General features: G+C 43.4%; 1 protein-coding gene across 6 annotated transcripts in view; it reads left to right on the top strand.

Annotated features, from left to right (window-relative positions):
• ABTB3 (ankyrin repeat and BTB domain containing 3) overlaps positions 1-22,571 on the top strand; it is a 217,745-nt gene that overhangs the window by 123,907 nt on the left and 71,267 nt on the right. For 3 of the 6 annotated variants that reach the window (XM_056517283.1, XM_056517278.1, XM_056517282.1), the window contains exon 2: positions 5,672-5,821. The exons of 1 other annotated variant lie outside the window; for it this stretch is intronic. In XM_056517283.1, the coding sequence (XP_056373258.1) occupies positions 5,746-5,821 (76 nt within the window). In that variant the 5' untranslated portion in view covers positions 5,672-5,745. Of the gene's footprint in view, positions 1-1,857; positions 1,955-2,816; positions 2,930-5,671; positions 5,822-22,571 lie in introns of those variants that run through there. 2 more of the 6 variants (XM_056517281.1, XM_056517280.1) reach the window with 2 other exon arrangements.

Below are 22,571 nucleotides of genomic sequence, written 5' to 3'. Positions count from 1 at the left end.
CTATTTAAAAATCGTAATCCTTCCAGTACATATCAGCTGCTGTATAATACACAGTAAGTTCATTTCTTTTTGAATTTCTTTTCTGTCTGACCACAGTGCTCTCTGCTGACACCTCTGTCCGTGTCAGCAACTGTCCAGAGCAGGAACAATTCCTCTTAGCAAACCTCTCCTGCTCTGGACAATTCTTGACATGGACAGAGGTGTCAGCAGAGAGCACTGTGGTCGGACAGAAAAGAAATTCAAAAAGAAAAGAACTTCCTCTGTATTATACAGCAGCGGATAAGTACTGGATGGATTAAGAATTTTTAACAGAAGTCATTTACAAATCTGTAACAGTAGAAGAATGCAGAATTCACTCACCGCAACAACGGCATCAACGTTCCCGGCTGGAGGGGATCGCGGGTCGGCGTCTTCAGGACTTCAGGAGCGCTCAGAGGCTACAACCGGTTTGTTTCACGCGCTGCTGCACGCTTCGTCCGGCCTGTCCCTAGCAACCAATCAGATCATTTGTTTCATTTTTGAAAATGAAACAAGTGATCTGATTGGTTGCTTTGGGCAACTCAGCAACTTTTCTTCTGGCCAGGTTTTAATAAATCTTACCCCCCTTTGAGTGTAAAGGCATTGCAGCCAAAGCGATCCCTAGGCCCCGCCTCTCTGACACTCTTGGACGGCTTAAAAACCTTTTTTTATATAGATATAAAGCATCCAATAGTATGTCTGGATTATGTGGTCAGCTTAGAGGGGTACTCCGCTGCTCAGCGTTTTGAACAAACTGTTCCGAACACTGGAGCCGGCGCCGGGAGCTCGTAACGTCATAGGGACAGGCCAGACGAAGCGCGCAGCAGCGCGTGAAACAAACCGGTTTTAGCCTCTGAGCGCTCCTGAAGTCCTGAAGACGCCGACCCGCCATCCCCTCCAGCCGGGAACGTTGATGCCGTTGTTGCCGTGAGTGAATGCTGCATTCTTCTATTGTTACATATTGATGCTTTATCTAGTCGCAGGCACCCCTCAGGTATTACGGAGTAACTGGACCCTACAACTGCCGCAGACCCCTTATACTGGTACCACCATTATACAGAGTTGCTCTCCTTTTGTTTCTTTTCTCTTCATTGTGTGATATAATTCACAAATCTGTTCAACCTTCTGGCACCAGTTGATTTAAAATAAATGTTTTCCTCCGGAATACCCCTTTAACTCATCCTTTCCTCTCTAAGAAACTCATTTCCTGGTTTTGCAAGTCCATGCTTCTTCAACGATAAGGGCTCGTTCACACTGCCGTTGTACTCCAGTACAGGGAGCTCTGTTGGCTAATCCGTCAAAATGTCGGGTGTTGAGTGGAGAGAAAAATACTGCATGTCCTATTGTGTTTTTTCTCCGCTCAACTCCGGTAAAATACCGGACACCCGCCGGACCCCATCTAAGTCAATGGGACCTTGTGGTGTCAGTTAGTCTCTGACCAGTTTTTGGTCCTTTTGGCTGAGCTGAATGGACCCAGAATGGCCGAAGCGGTTGAAAAAATGTTTCGGCAAGCGAGGAGTGTCTGATGCGCTTAGTTGAGCACCCTGGATGAAGTTTATGTATTTTCTACTTCATTTTTGATATATGGACTGTGTCTATTTATATGAAGAGATAATACTGAAAATTGCTTAACGAAAAAGAAAAAACGGTGTGGTGTGAAGTTTATTACTATATATATACGGATTATGTGGAGTGAGAGCCTCCAGGGTTATTCACATGTGCAAAGGAAAACTTGCCCAGTTGCCCATAGCAACCAATCAGATTGCTTCTTTCATTTTGCAGAGGCCTTGTTAAAAATGAAAGAAGCGAGCTGATTGGTTGCTATGGGCAACTGGGCAACTTTTCCTCCAGGCAGGTTTTGATGAATCTCCCCCATAAGAGGTCTTATATATTTGTATCTGATTGGACCCAGAACGGGATGGAGCACAATGGCAGTGTGAGCCTAGCCTTATACGGAAGACAGCTGTTTCTTCTCATCCCCCATACACATGGGGAAAGGGGGGTAAGCCGCTGCTCGAAACCAGCGGCAGCAGCTTATCTCCAAGGAGATGCAAAGGACCAAGCATTAAAATCCAGCATGCCCAATCCGTCTTTCCCTTGACCTCATCTCTAGGGGAGGAGTTTTTAGGCCCCAATGCACATAAGAGAGTTGGCTGGCTCCACCAAAATCGGCGGGTTTAGTCCACTAGTATCCTGTATCTAGAGAAAGGGGCCACTGGTCATGATGACTTGGACACAGCTGGTGCTTCAAGTGCATCTCTCACTTTGTAAACACTTGTTAAAGGGGTACTCCGCTGCTCAGCGTTTGGAACAAACTGTTCCGAACGCTGGAGCAGGCGCCGGGAGCTTGTGGCGTCATAGCCCCTTCCCCTCATAACATCGTGCTCTGCCCCCTCAATGCAAGTCTATGACTTGCATTGAGGGGGCGGGACGTGATATCATGAGGGGGCGGGGCTATGACGTTACGAGCTCCCGTCGCCGGCTCCAGTGTTCGGGAACAGTTTGTTCAAAACGCTGAGCAGCGGAGTACCCCTCTAAGCTGACCACATAATCCAGACATACTATTGGATGCTTTATATCTATATATAAAAAAAAAAGGTTTATAAGCCGTCCAAGAGTGTCAGAGAGGCGGGGCCTAGGGATCGCTATGGCTGCAACGCCTTTACACTCAAAGTGGGGGTAAGATTTATTAAAACCTGGCCAGAAGAAAAGTTGCTGAGTTGCCCAAAGCAACCAATCAGATCACTTGTTTCATTTTCAGAAATGAAACAAACGATCTGATTGGTTGCTATGGGCAACTCAGCAACGTTGTCGAGTCAGCGAGGTTCCGAATCACTCTCAGACTGGTTGCACGTGCGCCTTAATACATATTGACAGCGCATAGTGGGACAACTGTACAGGGCCAGCGCGGGTAGGTGTGTTAGCAGAAGGAGCGGGCATGGCGTAAAGAAAGAGGCATTGCAGTCCCGGAGCATAACTGACCCCGGGGCCCCGCCTCTCTGACACTTAAGAATGGCTAAAGAATATTTTTTTTTTTATGGATAGAAAGCATATAAAGCTTGGGACAAGGCTATGCTTGAAATATGCTTGTGAAGCCCTACTGCAATGTGTGGCCAGTATAACAAGTGTTTAGATGCCCTTGAAGGGTAGGGTGACGATGCCAGTCACATGCTCTGACTGGGTAGCCCTGTGTGTGGCTCATAGCAGCAGACACACAAGGCTACCCATCCACAGCAGGGAGCTCGCTCTAGTAACTTGTGTTGGTGCATCTGCAGCTTAAAGGGGTACTCCGGTGGAAAACGTTTTTTTTTTTTTTTTTTAAAAAGGTACCCCTTTAGCTCAGTGTTCCCTAACTCGTTGCTCTCAGGCAGTTGCCAAACTACAACCTCCAGCATGCCCTGACAGCCTTCGGCTGTCAGGGCATGCTGGGAGTTGTAGTTTGGCAATCGTTGGATAGTCGTGGGTTGGGGAATGATGCCTTAAAGGGGTACTCCAGTGAAATTTTTTTTTTTTTAAATCAACTGGTGCCAGAAAGTTAAACAGATTTGTAAATTACTTCTATAAAAAAAAAATCTTAATCCTTTTGGTACTTATTAGCTGCTGAATACTACAGAGGAAATTCTTTTCTTCTTGGAACACAGTGCTCTCTGCTGACATCATGACCACAGTGCTCTCTGCTGACCTCCTCTGTCCATTTTAGGAACCGTCCAGAGCAGCGTATGTTTGCTATGGGGATTTTCTCCTACTCTGGACAGTTCTTAAAGGGGTACTCCGCTCCCCAGCATCCGCAAAATTCCACCTCACACCGGAACATTGAGTTCCTGGACGCTGTGTGCGGGCTTCCGTGTTCAGGCCCGCCCCCTCGTGACTTCACGGCCTGCCGCATCAATGAAAGTCTATGGGAAGGGGGCGCGACGGCACGTCACGAGGGGGCGGGCCTGAACACAGAAGCCCGCACACAGCGTTCAGGAACTCAATGTTCCGGACGCTGTGGAGCAGAGTAACACGCTGGGGAGCGGAGTAACTCTTTAAAATGGACAGAGATGTCAGCAGAGAGCACTGTACTCCTGATGTCAGCAGAAAGCTCTGTGTTCCAAAAAGAAAATAATTTCCTCTGTAGTATTCAGCAGCTAATAAGTACTGGAAGGATTAAGATTTTTTAATAGAAGTAATTTACAAATCTGTTTAACTTTCTGGCACCAGTTGATAATAAATTATACAGTGAAGGGGGCTGGAAGCCCTGCAGCATTCAGCGTATAGTGGCAGCCTCGGGTAACTGCAATTTGTCAGATGTAGCAGAGCTAAGTTTGTTGAATGTAGCAGGCTGAGTTTGTTAGTGCAAATTCCTGCTATTTAGTAATGCAACCAAAAGAAATTCAGCTCTGCTACATGTCTGTTTCCCAAATTAACAAATATGCATTGCTTTTTTTTTAGCATTGTTTTTCCTAAACGGAGCAACAAGCACCTATGCTCTTGGGTTGCTCTGTTCAGAAGGAACAATGCAGAAGTGGTAGACACTTCACCATAAGCCAGCCCTTAAAGGGATACTCCGGAGGAAAACAAGTGGAAAACAAATGTTGTCACAATCAACCGGTGCCAGAAAGTTATACAGATTTGTAAATTACTTCTATTTAAAAATCTTAATCCTTCCAGTACTTATCGGCTGTTGTATGCTCCAGAGGAAGTTGAGTCGTTCTTTTCCGTGATCACAGTGCTCTCTGCTGCCACCTCTGTCTTTGTCAGGAACTGTCAAGTACATGACCAAATCTTTTAGCAGTTCGTGACACGGACAGAGGTGGCAGCAGAGAGCAGTGTGGGCAAGAACTACACAACTTCCTGTGGAGCATACAGCAGCTGATAAGTACTTGAAGGATTAAGATTTTTAATAGAAGTAATTTAAAAATTTGTTTAACTTTTTGGCACTGGTGAATTTGACAGCTTTTTTTGTATCCACTTTTTTTAAAGGTACCCCTTTAACTCCATGTTCCCTAACTGGTTGCTCTCAGGCGGTTGCCAAACTACAACTCCCAGCATGCTGGGAGTTGTAGTTTGGCAATTGTTGGATAGTCGCGGGTTGGTGAATGATGCCTTAAAGGGGTAAACCAGTGAAAAACCTTTATTTTTTATTTTTTTAAATCAACTGTTGCCAGAAAGTTAAACAGATTTGTAAATTACTTCTATTAAAAAATCTTAATCCTTCCAGTACTTATAAGCTTCTGAATACTACAGTGGAAATTCTTTTCCGTTTGAAACACAGACCTGTCTACTGACATCACGAACACAGTGCTCTCTGCTGACATCTCTGTCCATTTTAGGAACTGTCCAGAGTAGGAGAAAATCCCCATAGCAAACATATGCTGCTCTGGACAGTTCCTAGAATGGACAGAGATGTCAGCAGAGAGCTCTGTGTTTCAAAAAGAAAATAATTTCCGCTGTAGTATTCAGCAGCTAATAACTACTGGAAGGAGTAAGATTTTTTTTTTATAGAAGTAATTTACACATCTGTTTAACTTTCTGGCACCAGTTAATTAAAAAAAAAAAAATGTTTTCCACCGGAGTACCCCTTTAACCATATTTAGCTGACCTTTTTTTTTTTTTTTTTTGTAAGGCTAAGAGCGCAGCAATCTTATTTCTTTTGGTTTTGTATTTTCAGGAGTCCTCTGCCTTCCAGACAGTTTGAACCTCCATAGAGATCACCAAAGACCAAATAAACCAGGTGATGTGCAGATGTTTAGCCAATCAGAACTGAGGACTATAGAGCAGTCTTTGCTTGCCACACGTGTGGGAAGTATTGCAGAGCTCAGTAAGTACCCGTATGTAAATATTCTTTCTTCCCCCCCCCCTTCCTTCTCCCCCCCCCCCACCCTATCTTCTCCTGCTACCGATTCCGTGGGAGGCAGCCACGGCAGTCACGATATATGCAATTTATCTTAGTGCGGTGTCATTATAGCAATGCAATGGAGATGAACCTGTCACTGTTAACACAAAATATATAAATTTTTTAACAGGGGATGAACTATATATTTGGGGGGGAACTAAAAAAAAAAATAAAATTTTAATATTTATATATACATATATATATATATATATATATATAGAAAATGGAGGATGGAGTCCAGCTCGGTTGCAAATAAAATAGACAAATGCAGGAACACAAGGGTTACGCGTTTCAAGCGTTACAAGCGCTCTTAGTCATACAAATATATATATATATATATATATATATATATATATATATAGACTTATTAGGTAGATATTGAAAATAATTTTTTGTTAGTTCCCCCCCAAATATATAGTTCATCCCCTGTATATATATATATATATATATATATATATATATATATATATATATATAGATAGATAGATATAACAGTTTTTATTTTTAATATTTACCGTAATTAAAAATATATACCGTATATAAAAAAAAACATTTAAGTAAAAATATTAAAAATTGTAATACCTTTTTAAAAAGAATGTAAACACTTATTTAAATTCTGGGTTGGAAGACAGAGAAAATATTTGGATTAGAAAAAAAAAAAAAATTGTGGAGCAGAACTATGTCACATTTTTTAGGTGGCTTAGATACAATGGGTGTGGCTAAAAAAGCACTTTGATGTTTTTGGGTTATTTATTTATTTTTATTTGTTTCCCATATCATGCACACTCACCATCACTAGTGCGCCATGTGTTTCATTCCAGTGCAGATGCATTAATGCGATTCATTACTGTAACTGGGTCATGTGATCACCAGGTCATGTGACCCGCAGAAGATCAGAGTGTTTGAGGTACATCTGTCGCTTCGAATATGAGTATGAAAATGCTGACACAGTCTTCGAGCTTTCAATAAATGGATACTAATCTTACCTTCTGTGGTGAGGGTGTGATGAAAGGGAAGATGTTATTACCCTAGGGGCAGATGGCATTAACCCCTTGTGTTCGTGATGCCAGGGCGTGGTTATCCTCTACATCACCCAAGGTATGGCCGCTGGTTCCTGGGCCAGGCGGGGGGGCAAATAATCACTCAGATGCAAGGTTACGAAACAACGGCAGCTTGACTGAGGCAGACAGATAGTATAGTCTTTATAACTCAGTTAGGTCCAAGGAGATGACCAGTGACTTTAGGAGGCTTGCGGGCTCGCTGGAACTTGTAGTGGACTTGGACTTAATTATGCAATCCCACGCTGACTTTAGCAGGCTTGATAGACTTGAATATGACTGACTAGACTTCTCCCCTGTGGTTGCTTACCAGGTTTTGACTTTCACCTGAAGGGGTACACGGTTGATGGAAGCGTGGCTGCGTTGTTAGGCCTAGATCTCCCTCTGGACACCAGACACTCTCAGGTCTTGACTGAACCTCAGCAAACTCTAGACTCAGACTCCCTAAACTAGCTCCTCCCTTGGTTTATAAGGGAGCAATTTGGAGGGGTCCTATAGGTCACCCACAAGTCACCTGGTCACTGACACCTTCCCTGTTTACTTGACTTAATAACAGGACTTAAAGACATTCACTTAAATACTGCACATTAACCCTTTATATGAACCATAGTATGAGGAGAGTCCTGAGGAGTGTGGGGCCAGGGGACTGGGACTGAGTCCACCTGGAAGGACCAAACAGTGTACAGAAGGGCCATTTTGGTACTGGGTCACCACAAACTCCCCGTCTTAAATAAAGCTGTCCTAGGCGTAAAATCCTTGAAGATGAGTGAGCCACTGGCCCAAAACAAGAGTAAACAGTTCCTGTGGAATTTTTTGTGAATGTCCTGCACAGAGCTGGTGAACTGAAGAAACGAGTTAATGTGGCATTTTGAACAACGTACGTACATACTCGAACAATAGGGTGTTTAAACTAGGGCGAAATCAACAGCACTTTTATATGAGGTTCTTCAGACTCTTCAACTGTTTGTTATAGTTAGTATGGATCGGGCTGCCTGAGACTCTCTACCCTGATGCCTGTGCTAATGGGGCCCATCGGCATATTCGCTACTTCTCCCCGTAACAGTTAATTAGCAATTACTTACCTTCTTACAAAACATGACAATATTACATATGTACACAATAGCTCTGCCACCTTTATGTGCTACTTACGACCTTCAAGTGATCTCTCTGGGCACAAGAGAACCCTGTGCACATTGGACAGGAAATAATAGACATTAGACATGACACATTTTGTGGACTGAATACACATTGACTATATGGCTACAGTCTCAACTGAATATGACATGTAACTATTTTCTGTACATGAAATATAATATGTACATTACTGACTATTTGATATTGTTACTGATTTTCTATACATGAAATTATATATCTTCTAATGACTAGACAATAATAGTATATTTTTGACTACTGTCTATTATATACATAAGCACTTTGCTCATGGTATCTAGCGGGCAATTGGCCTTGAGTTGACTGCTGGGATCTGCGCAGCATTACCTCTGGAGAATCAGGAACTGGAGGGATCTCTGGAAGCTCTGCATGTACTACTTCATCAGACACTAAAGCTTGAACTTGATCTGGGATCAGTTGAACAGTAACTGCTGGTGCATGAGCTGGAGAGGCAGGAACTACTTCTGGCACCTGGGGAGCTGGTACATAAACTGGAGCCAGTGGAGATAGACCAGGAACCGGTGCACTGACTAAAGTTGTGGGGGTCAACCCCGGTGCTGAAGGTAAACAGATAAAGGCCGGCTGAGTCAAGGAAAACATAGGGGAGTCCATGGATTGATATATCCCTTCATCAGGAACATACTCTCGCGCTGGTCTGACACATGGAGAAGGCGGTGGTGGAGCCGCTGGAAGATCTTCCTTTAGACAGATTTTGATACGGTTTCCGTGGACAACCTGTGGCTCGTACCCGGGATTCTGGACTTCATAGACATCGGATTCAGGGTAGGGAATAGCCATCACTGTGTAGGGCTCCGTCTCCCAGATGGAATCCAACTTGTCTGTTCTCAGGAATTTTTGTTAACCAGACTTTGTAGCCCACTTGCAGTGGCTTGGCTGTGGCATGACGGTTGTAGTCGTCCTGTTGCCTTTGTCGTGCCTCGCCCATTTTTTCACTGACAATCTCTTTGGCCTCTTGAATCCGCTACTGATTATAAGAAACCCACTCATGAGATGCTTAAGGAGAATTGTTGATCAGGGCTTGCAACCCAAACATCCGATCTTTAGGTAGTTGCCCAGGTCGCCCCATCATCAAGTAGAAAGGGGTATACCCAGTAGAAAAGTGCACGGTATTGTTATAATTCTCCAGCAACTCAGGTAGTAACCAGGGCCATTCTTCTTGTCTTGACACAAAGGCTGCTCACGACATATGGATGAAGACCTGATTGACCCGTTCACAGAGCTCATTCCCTTGAGGGTGTTAGGCGGTGGTTCTGAGTTTCCTGCAGTTGTGGAATTGACAGAGTTCTTGAAATAGTTGATCCTCAAAGGCCATTTCACGGTCAGTTAAGACAGACTCAGGACATCCAAGGGTTTACACCCACTTAGAGTAGAACATCTGGGCCATCGTCTTGGCTGTGAGATCCTTGACAGGGACAACAACAACCCACTTGGAGAAGTGATCCACCATGGTGAGAGCATAGGTAAACCCGGACCGGGTAGTAGACAATTTCACATGGTCTAGCACGACCAATTGGTTGGGTCAGTCACTCTGGATGGAGTGGAGGGGTGCCCTTGCGTCCCTGCGCACATTTTTGGTGATGTTACAGACAGAGCATTCACTGCACCATTTCTCGATGTCGCTCCACATTCCAATCCAGTAGTGTCTTTGCCAGACAGTGGCTTCAGTCTTGTGGACTCCAAAGTGTCCTGACTGGTCATGATATGCATTGAGGATCATCACCACGTCTCTTCGGGGAACTAGAATCTGATTAAGTCGATCACCAGATACCGGATCCAAAGAATTTCGGTACAACAGTCCTTTGTGCACAAACAGCTGCTTTCTCTGTCGCCACAGACATTTCAGCTCCTAATCACAATGGGCCCAGCGTAGACGGGTTGGTACCTTTTTTTTCCAGAAGGTAGTCCAACCGATCCTCCATAACTCGATTTTCCTCTTGGAGAGTCTTCCAGGTGTACAGGTCTTCTTTTCAGACCTGGGTTCACCGTCCATGAGGGCGGTAACAGCATTATGTTTCACAAACCATTGGTAAAATGGGGCATCTCCACATCTTCCCACTCATCTTTAACAGGGGGCTCTTCACCGGGGGTCATTCGAGACAGTACATCGGCATTGATATTTGACTTGCCGCTTCGCTACTTGATAGTGAAGCTTTAAAAGCTAATCTTGAAGCCCATTGCTGTTCCAGGGCACCCAATTTGTCAGTGTTCAGGTGGGCCAATTGGTTATTATCGGTGTAGACAGTAAATGGCGTGGCAGCCGAATAATCTTTGAATTTTTATGTCACGGCCCATACCAGGGGCAAGAAGTTCCAATTTGAATCAACTGTAATTGGCATAGTTCTTCTCCGCCCCTCGCAGATTACGACTGGCGTAGACAATCCCTCTCTCTCCATCTTGAACTTGGGATAGGACAGCTCCTTTACCTTCAAAATTGGCATCGGTATATAGCAGGAACGGCGGACTGTAGTCCGGATACGCTAAGATGGGTGGCTGTGTTAGCAGATGCTTGAGAGCTTGGAACGCTGTCTCTTGCTCTTCAGCCCAATCAATAGGTAGTCTTCCATTGTAATTCTCCTTCGCCATCCCCCGCAGGAGAGCTGTAAGGGGTTCTGCAATTTGGGCAAAGTGTGGGATGAAACGGCGGTAGTACCCGGCGAATCCCAGGAAGCTCCTGACATCCTTCACCGTGCGCAGTGTAGGTCAGTTCTTGACAGCATCCACCTTCTCAGGATTTGGCTGAACTCCCTCTGCGCTGACAACATGGCCCAGGTAATGGACTTGAGGTTTGAGCAAGTGACACTGTGATGGCTTGATCTTAAGCCCATGTTTGATCAAAACTTGAAAGACCTCTGACAGATGACTGAAGTGTTCCTGGTAGGACTTGGAATACACAATGACATCATCCAGGTACAATAAGACACTTTGGAAATTCAAATGTCCAAGGCACCTTTTCATCAGACGCTTGAACATGGCAGGGGCGTTGCACAGCCCAAATAGGTTGGGTGTCACAAAGGCGCTTTTCTCCCGATCCTCCGAGGCCATGACCAACATTTTGGTGATCCTGCGAGTGTGCCATATTTCTTCATGGGTAAGAAAGGTGTTATGAAAAAGGAAAGGAGATATGTCATGCTGAAAAATTCATCCCTTATCAGCGATTTCCTTTATGGGGCCTCGTCTCTCCCCGGAAACGCAGTGTCACGCCCCCCTCTATACATCTCTATGGCAGAGACGCTCTGTTATCTTCGGTTCTCCCATAGAGATATACACAACAAGAAGCGCTCCATAGTGCATTAAAAGAGTAGGTAAGCTGTACCGATAATTAATGGTAGCGCTTACCCCGTAAGTTGTGCTTAGAGACCCAGGCACAACTCTGGTAGAGAGTATTCCAAAATTCAGCCAATCCCACCACCACAACGGTGTAGCAACTGTAACAAAAACCTCCAGACTCCAAAAGGACTTAGATCGGCGCAGAATGGATGGGAGCAATATAGACAAAGGTCGATTTATCCTGGAACAACGCGTTTCGATGCCGGAATAGGCGTCTTTTTCAAGTTCAAAGCATATACTAATCAGATAAAGATATTTATACGCATTTAGAACACAGATAATTAACTTACAACACGTAGTTCCTCCATGCATGTCAGACCGGAAGTGGTCATCAATGTCACGGCATGCCAGAGGAAGTGAAAGAACATATAGCATAACAGTAAGTATAAAAATCTACATAAATAATTATAAAAATGTACATAGACACTAACCAATAAAACAATCACAGATATAAGGTGCATAAGAAACAAGAGAGAATATTATTATTATGCAACATTCTCTATCGTTTCATTTAACGATAGAGATCTTTAAATTAAAATGTCTCCACCCCGATGGGTTAAATGAAACAATAGAGAATGTTGCATAATAACAATATTCTCTCTTGTTTGTTATGCACCTTATATCTGTGATTGTTTTATTGGTTATTGTCTATGTACATTTTTATAATTATTTATGTAGATTTTTATACTTACTGTTATGCTATATTCCGGTCCATGTTCTTTCACTTCCTCTGGCATGCCGTGACCTTGATGACCACTTCCGGTCTGACGTGCATGGAGGAACTACGTGTTGTAAGTTAATTATCTGTGTTCTAAATGCGTATAAATATCTTTATCTGATTAGTATATGTTGTGAACTTGAAAAAGACGCCTGTTCCGGGGTCGAAACGCGTTGTTCCAGAATAAATCGACCTTTGTCTATATTGCTCCCATCCATTCTGCGCCGATCTAAGTCCTTTTGGAGTCTGGAGGTTTTTGTCACAATAGAGATATATGGAGGAGGCGTGGCGTCTGTCATTGGACGGGTGTGGTGACACTGCGTACAGGAGATGGCGTGGGGTCCCAGCGGTCGAACCTCAAGTGATCTAAAAATGATGATCTATCCTGCAAATAGGGGATACATTTTGATGAGACTTCTACTTTAAAGGGTTACTCCACTGCACACATCTTATCCCCTATCCAAAGGAGATAAGATGTTAGATCTCGAGGGTCCTGCCGCTGGGGACCCCTGGGATCTCCGGCATGGCACCCTTGTCAATCGGGTCATGGAGTGAACTCCTCTCCGTGCCCGATGATTGGCGATGCAGGCCGCTAACTCCCCCTCCATTCAAGTCTATGCCATCATGCCCCCTCTCTTTGGATAGGGGATAAGATGTGTGCAGTGGAGTACCCCTTTAAGTATGAAGATACAGCTCCAAAGCAATACATTGAGTTGTATGCACTCTATGGGACTGCAGCTGTCACTTAATAGTTAAAATCAGAAGTATTACAAAAAGTCACAGTGTAGCCTTGGCCTTACAGTTGTCTTTTATTACGTAAATGTATACTTTCGGTCTATTGTGTACAAGTACTTTGCAAAATAGTTATAACATGCTTTAAAAAAAGGAACAAAAAAAAATAAGTAAAGCGGAATACAGAATATAATTCACATGTGTATTCTTAAAGGAGACCTGCCACTATTCTTATGGGTTGATGAGCAAATTATCAGCTTAGTCAGTTTTTCCCAACCAGTATACCTTCAGCTGTTGCAAAACAACAACTCCCAGCGTGCTGGGAGTTGATGTTTTTTAACAGCTCTAGGCACCCTGGCTGGAAAACACTGGCCTAAGTACCGCTAGGAGAATTCTAACTAATTCACAACACCTTTTCAAAGGTCACAGAGAATGCCCAGCAATGTTTCCCATTCATGTGAATAGGACAGCTTCTGTCTGTTGTTGCCTTTATCTATGGGGCTTGCGGTAAAGCATATCTCTAAATGCTGTTAAAAGATCAGATGGCAGCACCTATAATAATGTGCTAAAATGAAGGATTTGTTACCAATGGCAATTGAATGGCCTATAACAAAGGTAATCAACCCAGTACTCAATGCCCAGGAATTGATTTTTTCCCCCCGGAATGTTGATGGACCTTGAGGACTGGGTTGGGGACCACTGGCCTATAAGACTCCATACGCTTTTTGGCACTCTTATCAATGAAAAACTTGAATCCCTTCATTGTATCTGGAGTCCCTTGTGTGGGCAGGGGGGGGCGCATAGACATTAGGGGGTTTTATATGATGGGGCTTCCTTCCAGGTTCTGGTTAATACCACCACGCCTAACCACTTGGGACTTGTTTGCTCCATCTTCTTTTAGTAACACTTGTCATCAAAACAAGAGAAAAAGAACAGCAAGGTTGGGCCCCCTCTCTCCAGGGACGCCATAGAAACGTCATGGCCTACCTTTACGGTACATATGCTCTTACATATGGGTTCAGTGTAAATATATATCATGACGGTGCCGTTGCACCGTGTGGATGGAAAATATTAAGTAGAATGCAGTGATTATTCCTTCTTGGCTATAAACACCCCGACAGTGACCTTTAAGATGGCTGCACCTATCACTTAGAACTGGTTACCGTGGAAACCATAAGGAGCTGATCGCTTATTATGCATATAATAATATAAGGCGACATTAACGTCTTGGTGTCCGTGGTTACTGACCCTGGTCGAAGGGCTGAACTTGGTCAACCTTATTCTCGGACCTGAAACGTTATAAATGCACAAGAACAATATATAAAATGCATCTGTCAATAAGTGATTCATTTTTAGAGATAAGAAAACTTTATTGACGTTTTTTTCTGGATTAGAAAACTCATTGTCATGACTCATAAAACTATAAGGGAATTCAATTTTAGGCAGTTTTCATAATTTTAGATTGTCAGCTTTTTGAAACAGGTAAAAAGACCGTCTGTGCATTACACAGAAATTCTATTAACTTGAATCAGGCAGAGTGTAATGTTTCATTTCTCCTGTAGGGGTGCTGTAGGGAAATTGAATCCTTACGGCCATACTTCTCCACAGGCTAAGCTGCTATGGTGAGTTGGAACTTAGGTTTTATAGGTATTACTGAGTGGTTTTAACGGTTATTGCCATTACACATCTGAAGAAGGGGCTTTTAGGCCCAGAAACGCGTATTGTCTGGTTTTATATCTTCACTTTCTACTGTGGGGTTCTAAGGAACGGAGTGGTTGTTTGGAGGCAGGGTGTACTTAAGCAGAAAAAAAATATGGATAATATTAGATTTCTTGAGACTATGGCACAACTTTTTTCATCAGACCACTTGTTAGACTCCTTGCAGAGCGGCAGTCTTATCATCCCTCTATGCATTCCCTGAATGTGACTAAACTATAGTGCTAACTGTTCAGGAAGCCGAAGGGGCTTAGTCCCATTTAGTTGAATACCAGATATTGGTAACACATCATAACCATAGGGTGACGTATCATAACCGTCTTGGCTTGTACTGGTGAACTGTGGGGTGTGGGGCAGACTCAAGGTTGCCGCTTTTTTTCTCCGGTTTCTGTAGGAACCATCCAACATTACCGTTGCACTAGGTTTGATCAACCTCCCACAACAGTCCCCATCATTCTGTACTGTCGATATTTGGGCACGGTGAGATAGAATCGGGTCACTACAAACACCCCATATAAAACATTGATCCCTAAGGGTCAACAATACAAAGGGACCATAACATGAATTTACCAATTCAGGTGGGCTTTAAAGGGGTACTCCACTGGAAAACATTTTTTTTTTTTAAATCAACTGGTGCCAGAAAGTTAAACAGATTTGTAAATTACTTCTATTAAATCTTAATCCTTCCATTACTTAAAAGCTGCTGTTATAATCCACAGGAAGTTCTTTTCTTTTTGAATTTTCTTTCCGCTTGACCAGAGTGCTCTCTGCTGACTCATCTGTCCATTTTAGGAACTGTCCAGAGCAGGATAGGTTTTTTTTATGGGGATTTGCTCCTGCTCTGGACAGTTCCTGACATGGACAGAGGTGTCAGCAGAGAGCACTGTGGTCAAGCAGAAAGAAAATTCAAGAAGAAAAGAACTTCCTGTGGATTATAACAACAGCTGATAAGTACTGGGAGGATTAAGATTTTTTAATAGAAGTAATTTACAAACCTGTTTAACTTACTGGCACCAGTTGATTTAAAAAACATTTTTTTCCAGTGGAGTACCCCTTTAATCTGACATATTTTTGAATCTTTCCCTTTAGTCTTCTGATGGGAGTTGCACAATATGAAATTAAGCACAGCCGGATGCCAGGGTTGTTTTAAGTAAAGTGCCGTATCGTACAGGACGGTCTAGGGGATGTTATGCAGAGAGCAGCATGTGAACCAGCAGACCATCACAAATAGATTAACCAGCGAAAAATGGATAAAAAGAGCCCCTCTGTTGTTAGCATAATGGGATCTGTCCAATGGGTCGCCCTGGAAAACCGTAATCATATGTAGACGCGCGGCTCGCTAAGATCAGGTGATTCATTATATAATATATTTTTTCCCTGGTCTATCTGATCTTCATTGACCTTTGAACAGAGAGAATTCAACCAAATAAAAAGCAGATGGAGTGATTTCCGTTGTAAACACCGGGGGGCGCTATATGTGTAATAGCGTCTTGTTAGCAACTTAACAAAGCTAATCAAGACAGATGGACATGTGACGGGTTCAATCTTCTGTGTTTTTATGAGACCATTGGGGGGGGGGGGGGGGGGATTTATCAAAACACATGCATAAGTAAATGTGGTGAACCAGGAGAGTTGTGGTGTCTGGGTTGTTGCAGTGTGGTAAGTGTAGGGTCTGATGGTATTAACCTTTAGATATTGTGACGCCAGGATGCAGTTTCCTTATGGGGGGGGGGGGGAGGGGGGTTGTTGGTGGTGGAGATTTATCTAAACATGTGCATAAGTAAATGTGGTGAACCAGGAGAGTTGTGGTGTCTGGGGTGTTGCGGTGATGTAAGTGTAGGGTCTGGTGGTATTAACCTTTAGATGTCGTGACGCCAGGGTGCGCTTTCCTTAGTGTAGAGTCTGGTGGTATTAACCCTTAGATTTCGTGACGCCAGGGTGAAGTTTCCTTAGTGTTAATGGTCCTACCGCCAACCGTCCCAGAAACAGCAGGGAAAATAACGGAATGTCCACAGCAGATTTTATGAATCAACTGAAGAACTTTACTTGAAAATTTTATGCAACAGTCTCTATACAAAACAGTCTTTAAAGAGGCAACCGGAATGCAGGTTCCTCACAGGCTTTGCTGGGACTTTGAAGCAATGAGCTTTGATGCAGGCCACCGTGCTACCAATTATAATATTCTAGCTGGTAGTAGTCACACAGGATTTGATAGATTGAGCTTTGTAACTCACGGTTTAGTGGCTGCAGGTTCTTTCTGCTTTGGTCTAGATGAATTGAGATATTTGTGCTCGCTTGATAGTCCGGAACTAAGAGCAGGAACTAAGAGAGCGTATTTAGTGGCTACAGCCCTTTATATAATAAGGGGCTGGATAAGCTCATTGGTCAGCAAACCTGTAAGTCCTGAACCCAGTGAACTCTGGGTACATCACATGACCCTGGAAGGTCCTTGAACAATAGTACAACCACAATTATATTCACATGACCTGCGAAGGTCCTATACATTTATAATACCTATGTATATACATTAAATAATACACAATTTTTATGAGGCGACCCGGGGTAAGCCCTGCTGGAGAGCTCTATGGGAATGAAGGGACTCTGGCTGAGGGGACTTTAGACAGGGACAGGACCAGGTCCTGTACCGGGACACCTCATAAAGATGACCAGTTGCCCATAGCAACCAATCAGATCACTTCTTTCATTTTTGAAAAGGCCTCTGAAAATGAAAGAAGCGATCTGATTGGTTTCTATGGGCCACTCTGCAACTTTTCCTCTGCACAGGTTTTGATGAATCTCCCCCTGTGAGAAGAATGATGCTAAACATAAACCTGTCATTTTTTAGAGAAGGGCTAGGAGGGGTGTGAATATTTTAACGATATACGTAAGAGTGCATGTGGATATGTATGTGCACCCGTACACACACACACATATTATACACAACTCATCACACTGGGGTGTTGCTATATGGCTTAGGTCTCCAAACTGTGGACCTCAGGCTGTTGCAAAACTACAACTCCCAGCATGCCCGGACAGCCAACGGCTGTCCGGGCATGCTGGGAGTTGTAGTTTTGCAACATGTTTATGCCCACAGTTGGAAAATAACTGCTATAGGGGACGCAGAGGTAGCAGTCGCAATCAGGCCCATAAGACCAGTTACCAGATAGCAATAAACCAGTACTAGATTTTGCATTAGGGCCCAGAAGCTTTAAATGGGCACTCTCATTATAACTAATTTTTGCTATTGCACTCCTTATAGTAAAAAAAAAAAAAAATTACTCTTTCTAATGTACTGTGTTTAAAAAAATAAATAAATAATGAAGTTTTCTATGTTTTATTTGTGTTTAAAAAAGCTGCCACTAGGTGTCTCCCTACTTGTCCAGATCACATTTTCCCCCATCTTTAGCACAGACTTTGGACTCCTGCTGGCCGGGTAGAAGTCCAAAATCCAGAAATGCTGAGGGTGTGTGTGTGTGTGTGTGCAGCCTTAGCCAATCATAGCTCATCTCACACTGAACTGGGCTGTGTGTAGCAGAGTGAGGGAGGAAGTTCTCCCCTGTATGGCTTCAGATGATGTCACACCTGCAGGGGAACGCCCCCTTCCCAGTCTGTGAATCTGACTGAGACTGAGCAGAAAATACAGAGCAATATCAAGGTAGAAAACTAAAAAATAATAAATAAAATAAAGGCAGGGGGTGGTTTATCATGATGGGGGCAGTGAACTGGGAGGATTATAACATTTAACAAGATCATGACAGGTGCTGTAAGTAACACCTTCGGGTAGCTTGTACAGTGGTCCCTCAACATACGATGGTAATTCGTTCCAAACGACCCATCGTTTGTCGAATCCATCGTATGTTGAGGGATCCGTGCAATGTAAAGTATAGGCATCTGTACTCACCTGTCCCCGTCGCTCCGGACCAGGTCCTCACCGCTCCCGCTGCTGTTCCAGGGGCTCCCGATGCTGTCCCGCTGCTCCGGTGTCTTCTTCGCGATCCTCCGGTGTCTTGCGCATCTTCTGCAGGGTCCGGGGCTCGCTTTCTGGTGACGTTATTACGCTGCTGCGCCGGCGCGGCGTGCGTAGTGACGTAATAACGACGCCGGAAAGCAAGGCCCGGACCCTGGAGAAGATGCGCAAGACACCGGAGGATCGCGAAGTGGACCCAGAGCAGCGGGAATAGGTAAGTGAACCTGCTAGGGCACATTACACTGCTATCCGACAGCAGCTTAAGCATTTTGCGCTGTCGGATAGCAGTTAATGCGATGCCCCCGACATATAAAAGCATCGTAAGTCGATTTTATCATATGTTGGGGCCATCGTAGGTCGGGGGGTTACTGTATATGCTATAGAGACACAGGAAAGCTTAAATCACTTGTGGCCCGCCTGCTCTGTAATATATTAATATACAACATATATGAATTATGGCATTGTTCTATATGCACATGGAAAGGTTCCCCAGGGGCGAGCCTAGTAGAATCTGAAAGCTTTCCATATCAATACGAGAAAAATATATATAATGGAAGGATTGTACAATCCGCCAGTCGGGCTGTGATCTCCGCAGTCACATGTCGTTTCATCTGCCGTAACATCACATCTGCCTTCTCCCGACATCACGAAACGGCTCCGTGATTGACCATGATCAGAATCCTGCCGCAGCGTCGCCTCTCAAAATAACTTGTGTCTTGACAGGACCTGTCAGGGTATTGACTGCAGGATCATGCACATTAAATGGAGAACATTCCACGGCACATATATCATTACCTCCAGTCAGGAGCCAAACGGAAGAAATGGGACGACTATTCAAGATTTAATATCTGTTATAACTCTGCTTAACAGAGGGCAACGTGCAATATGATATTCCTGCAATATTTCCTTAAACTGACTATTATAGATTCTACTCTATCTATCTATCTTTCTATCTCATATCTATCTATCTATCTATCTATCTATATCTATCTCATATCTATCTATCTATCTATCTCATATCTATCTATCTATCTATCTATCTATCTCATATCTATCTCATATCTCTCTGTCTGTCTATCTTTCTATCTATCTCATATCTATCTCATATGTATCTATTTATCTATCTCATATCTATCTATCTCATATCTATTTATCTGATATCTATCTATCTATCTCATATCTATCTATCTATTTATCTTATATCTATCTATCTCATATCTATCTGTCTGTCTATCTATCTATCTCATATCTATCTATCTATCTTATAGCTATCTATCTATCTTTCTATCTATCTATCTCTTATCTATCTATCTATTTATCTATCTATCTCCTATCTATCTATCTATCTATCTATCTCGTATCTATCTATCTCATATCTATCTATCTATCTATCTATCTATCTATCTCATATCTATCTATCTATCTCATATCTATCTCATATCTATCTATCTCATATCTATATATCTATCTCATATCTATCTAAGTATGTATCTACAGTATCTATGGGGGGGATTTATCAAAACCTGTGCAAAGGAAAAGTTGCCCAGTTGCCCATAGCAACCAATCAGATTGCTTCTTTCATTTTGCAGAGGCCGTGTTAAGGACAAGGCCTTGTTAGGACAACTTTTCCTTTGCACAGGTTTTGATAAATCTCCCCCTATCTGTCTGTCTTTTGATCCATGTAGTGCCATATTATGAAGCAGGCTTTACTTAGAAATATTGCTCTTGAAGGAGAATCTATATATATATAAACTCAATGGGGGGATTCTTAAAAACTACTGTAGTTTTTGTTCCAGTGATATTATTCACACCTTTTTTTTCTCCTCACATTTCAAAGGTCTCTTCTGCTGCTTTGAAAATATGAAAATATGTGAAAATTCATTTTTGCTCCGCTTTTGTTTTTTTTATGATATAAAAAATATATGATAGTTAAATTAACCCTTACCTACACCCTTATATAAAATATGGGTTTTTGTTTCAAGTTCCATGCAAGTATATGGGACTTCCAGTACCCTACTCCACAAGCTCCGCTCTGCATCTCCTGGTGAATGTGTCAGTCCGGCTTGCAAGCCACACCCTCACAAAGACACACCCACTGTTTAAGCCCCACCCCTTTTATTATCTTCCCTTTTTGTGCATCGGTCTGGCTTGCAAATCACTCCCAGTCCCACAAAGCCACGTCCCCTTCTATTTTCAGCTTACAATATCTTCATCACAAATCAGTCCCACCTGAGGACAGGATATGGGGGTGGGACATAAGGACGGGATATTAGGACGGGATATGAGGTCGGGATATGAGGACGGGATATGAGGACAGGATATGAGGATGGGACATAAGGACGGGATATGAGGACAGCATATGAGGACGGGATATGAGGTTGGGATATGAGGACGGGACATAAGGTTGGGATATGAGGATGGAATATGAGGACGGGATATGAGGACGGGATATGAGGTCAAAATAGGAGGACGGGATAGGAGTATGGAATACGAGGACAGGATATGAGGTCCAGATATGGGGACGGGATATGGGGTCGGGCTATGAGGACGGGATATGGGGTCGGGCTATGAGGACGGGCTATGAGGACGGGATATGAGGTTGGGATATGAGGATGGGATATGAGGTCGGGATATGAGGACAGGATATGAGGACAGATTATGAGATTGAGATAGGAGGTCGGATAAGAGGACGGGATATGAGGACGGAATATGAGACCGGGATAGGGGGTTGAGATATGAGGATGGGATAGGAGGTCGAGACATGAGGTTGAGATATGAGGATGGGATATAAGGACAGGATAGGAGGTCGGGATAGGAGGTCGAGACACTAGGTCGAGATATGAGGACGGGATATAAGGACAGGATAGGAGGTCGGGATATGAGGTTGACATATGAGGACGGGATATGGGGACAGGATATGGGGTTGGGATATGACAACAATATATGAGGACAGGATATGAAGCCAAAAGCTTCCTCTTTTGTTGATTTTTCCTCACCAACAAGGATTAGGAAGGAAAAACCGGGCAACGCTGGGTAATCAGCTAGTATGTTGCTATATGAAGCACCATATTGCGGCACATTTGTACCTATGAGCTGGTAATATATAACAGTATAGACCCCATGTGCTGTGGTGCAGTGTTCATCCTCATAGCACTGTTGTGGCAAACCTGATATCTTTGCGCCTTTTGATGACCCTTTGGGTTAATTCCCAATCTGGATACAGTTCCTGTGGAGAGGAGAGTCCTGCACAGGTTCTGACCAACCAGTAGCAAATTAAAAGGGCCAACCAGTGCTGAGCCCAAGTGCCCCTGTCTCCAGGACCCCATAGTCCTCTATGATTTTTACACTCTTAAATCTATTTCTATGTTTGCAGCTATTCTCTGATAGGGCCCGTAGCTCAGCAGTTCCTGTAATCAGATCTTTATCTGTTCTTATTTCTACACATAATCCTTCATCCGATGTGACTTTTGCAGCTTTCTCCTGATCGTGAGGATCTGGTGTCTCACTCAATACTGCAGAGATTGCTGTGTGAATCTCATTTCTCTTCTGCAGGGTAATAAATAGCAGATGCAGGCGCGGTACGCTCGCCAGTCCTGCTGTGGGGTTGCGGCTGCATCACAGATGAATATTGAACTAGAGGGGGCATAATATACCTAGATTCAATAAAATGTGTGGGAGGACACTGAGTTTATGGTTAATGGTTCTTCCCACAAAGGACAGAAATAGCAAAACCAGCGTATATTTCTCTAATACTTCTCTAGTCTGTACTGAATAATCCAGGAAGACCTAAAAAGCTATGAGGTAGTACCCCTTTCCCAACCCTGGCTGCTGCATTGGCCCCATTTGTAACATTAAACAATATATTTTCCTGGAATGTTCTGCCAGGATAGTAAAAAATTCAGAGACAGTCTGCAAAGTCTGCAATTTTAGTTTTTGTATGATATTTCCATTTAAAGGCACACCCTG

Source organism: Hyla sarda, chromosome 4 (assembly GCF_029499605.1).
Source record: "Hyla sarda isolate aHylSar1 chromosome 4, aHylSar1.hap1, whole genome shotgun sequence".
NCBI lineage: Eukaryota > Metazoa > Chordata > Amphibia > Anura > Hylidae > Hyla > Hyla sarda.
Note: the sequence above shows the minus strand (reverse complement) of the source record. Positions and strands in the feature narration are given on the sequence as shown.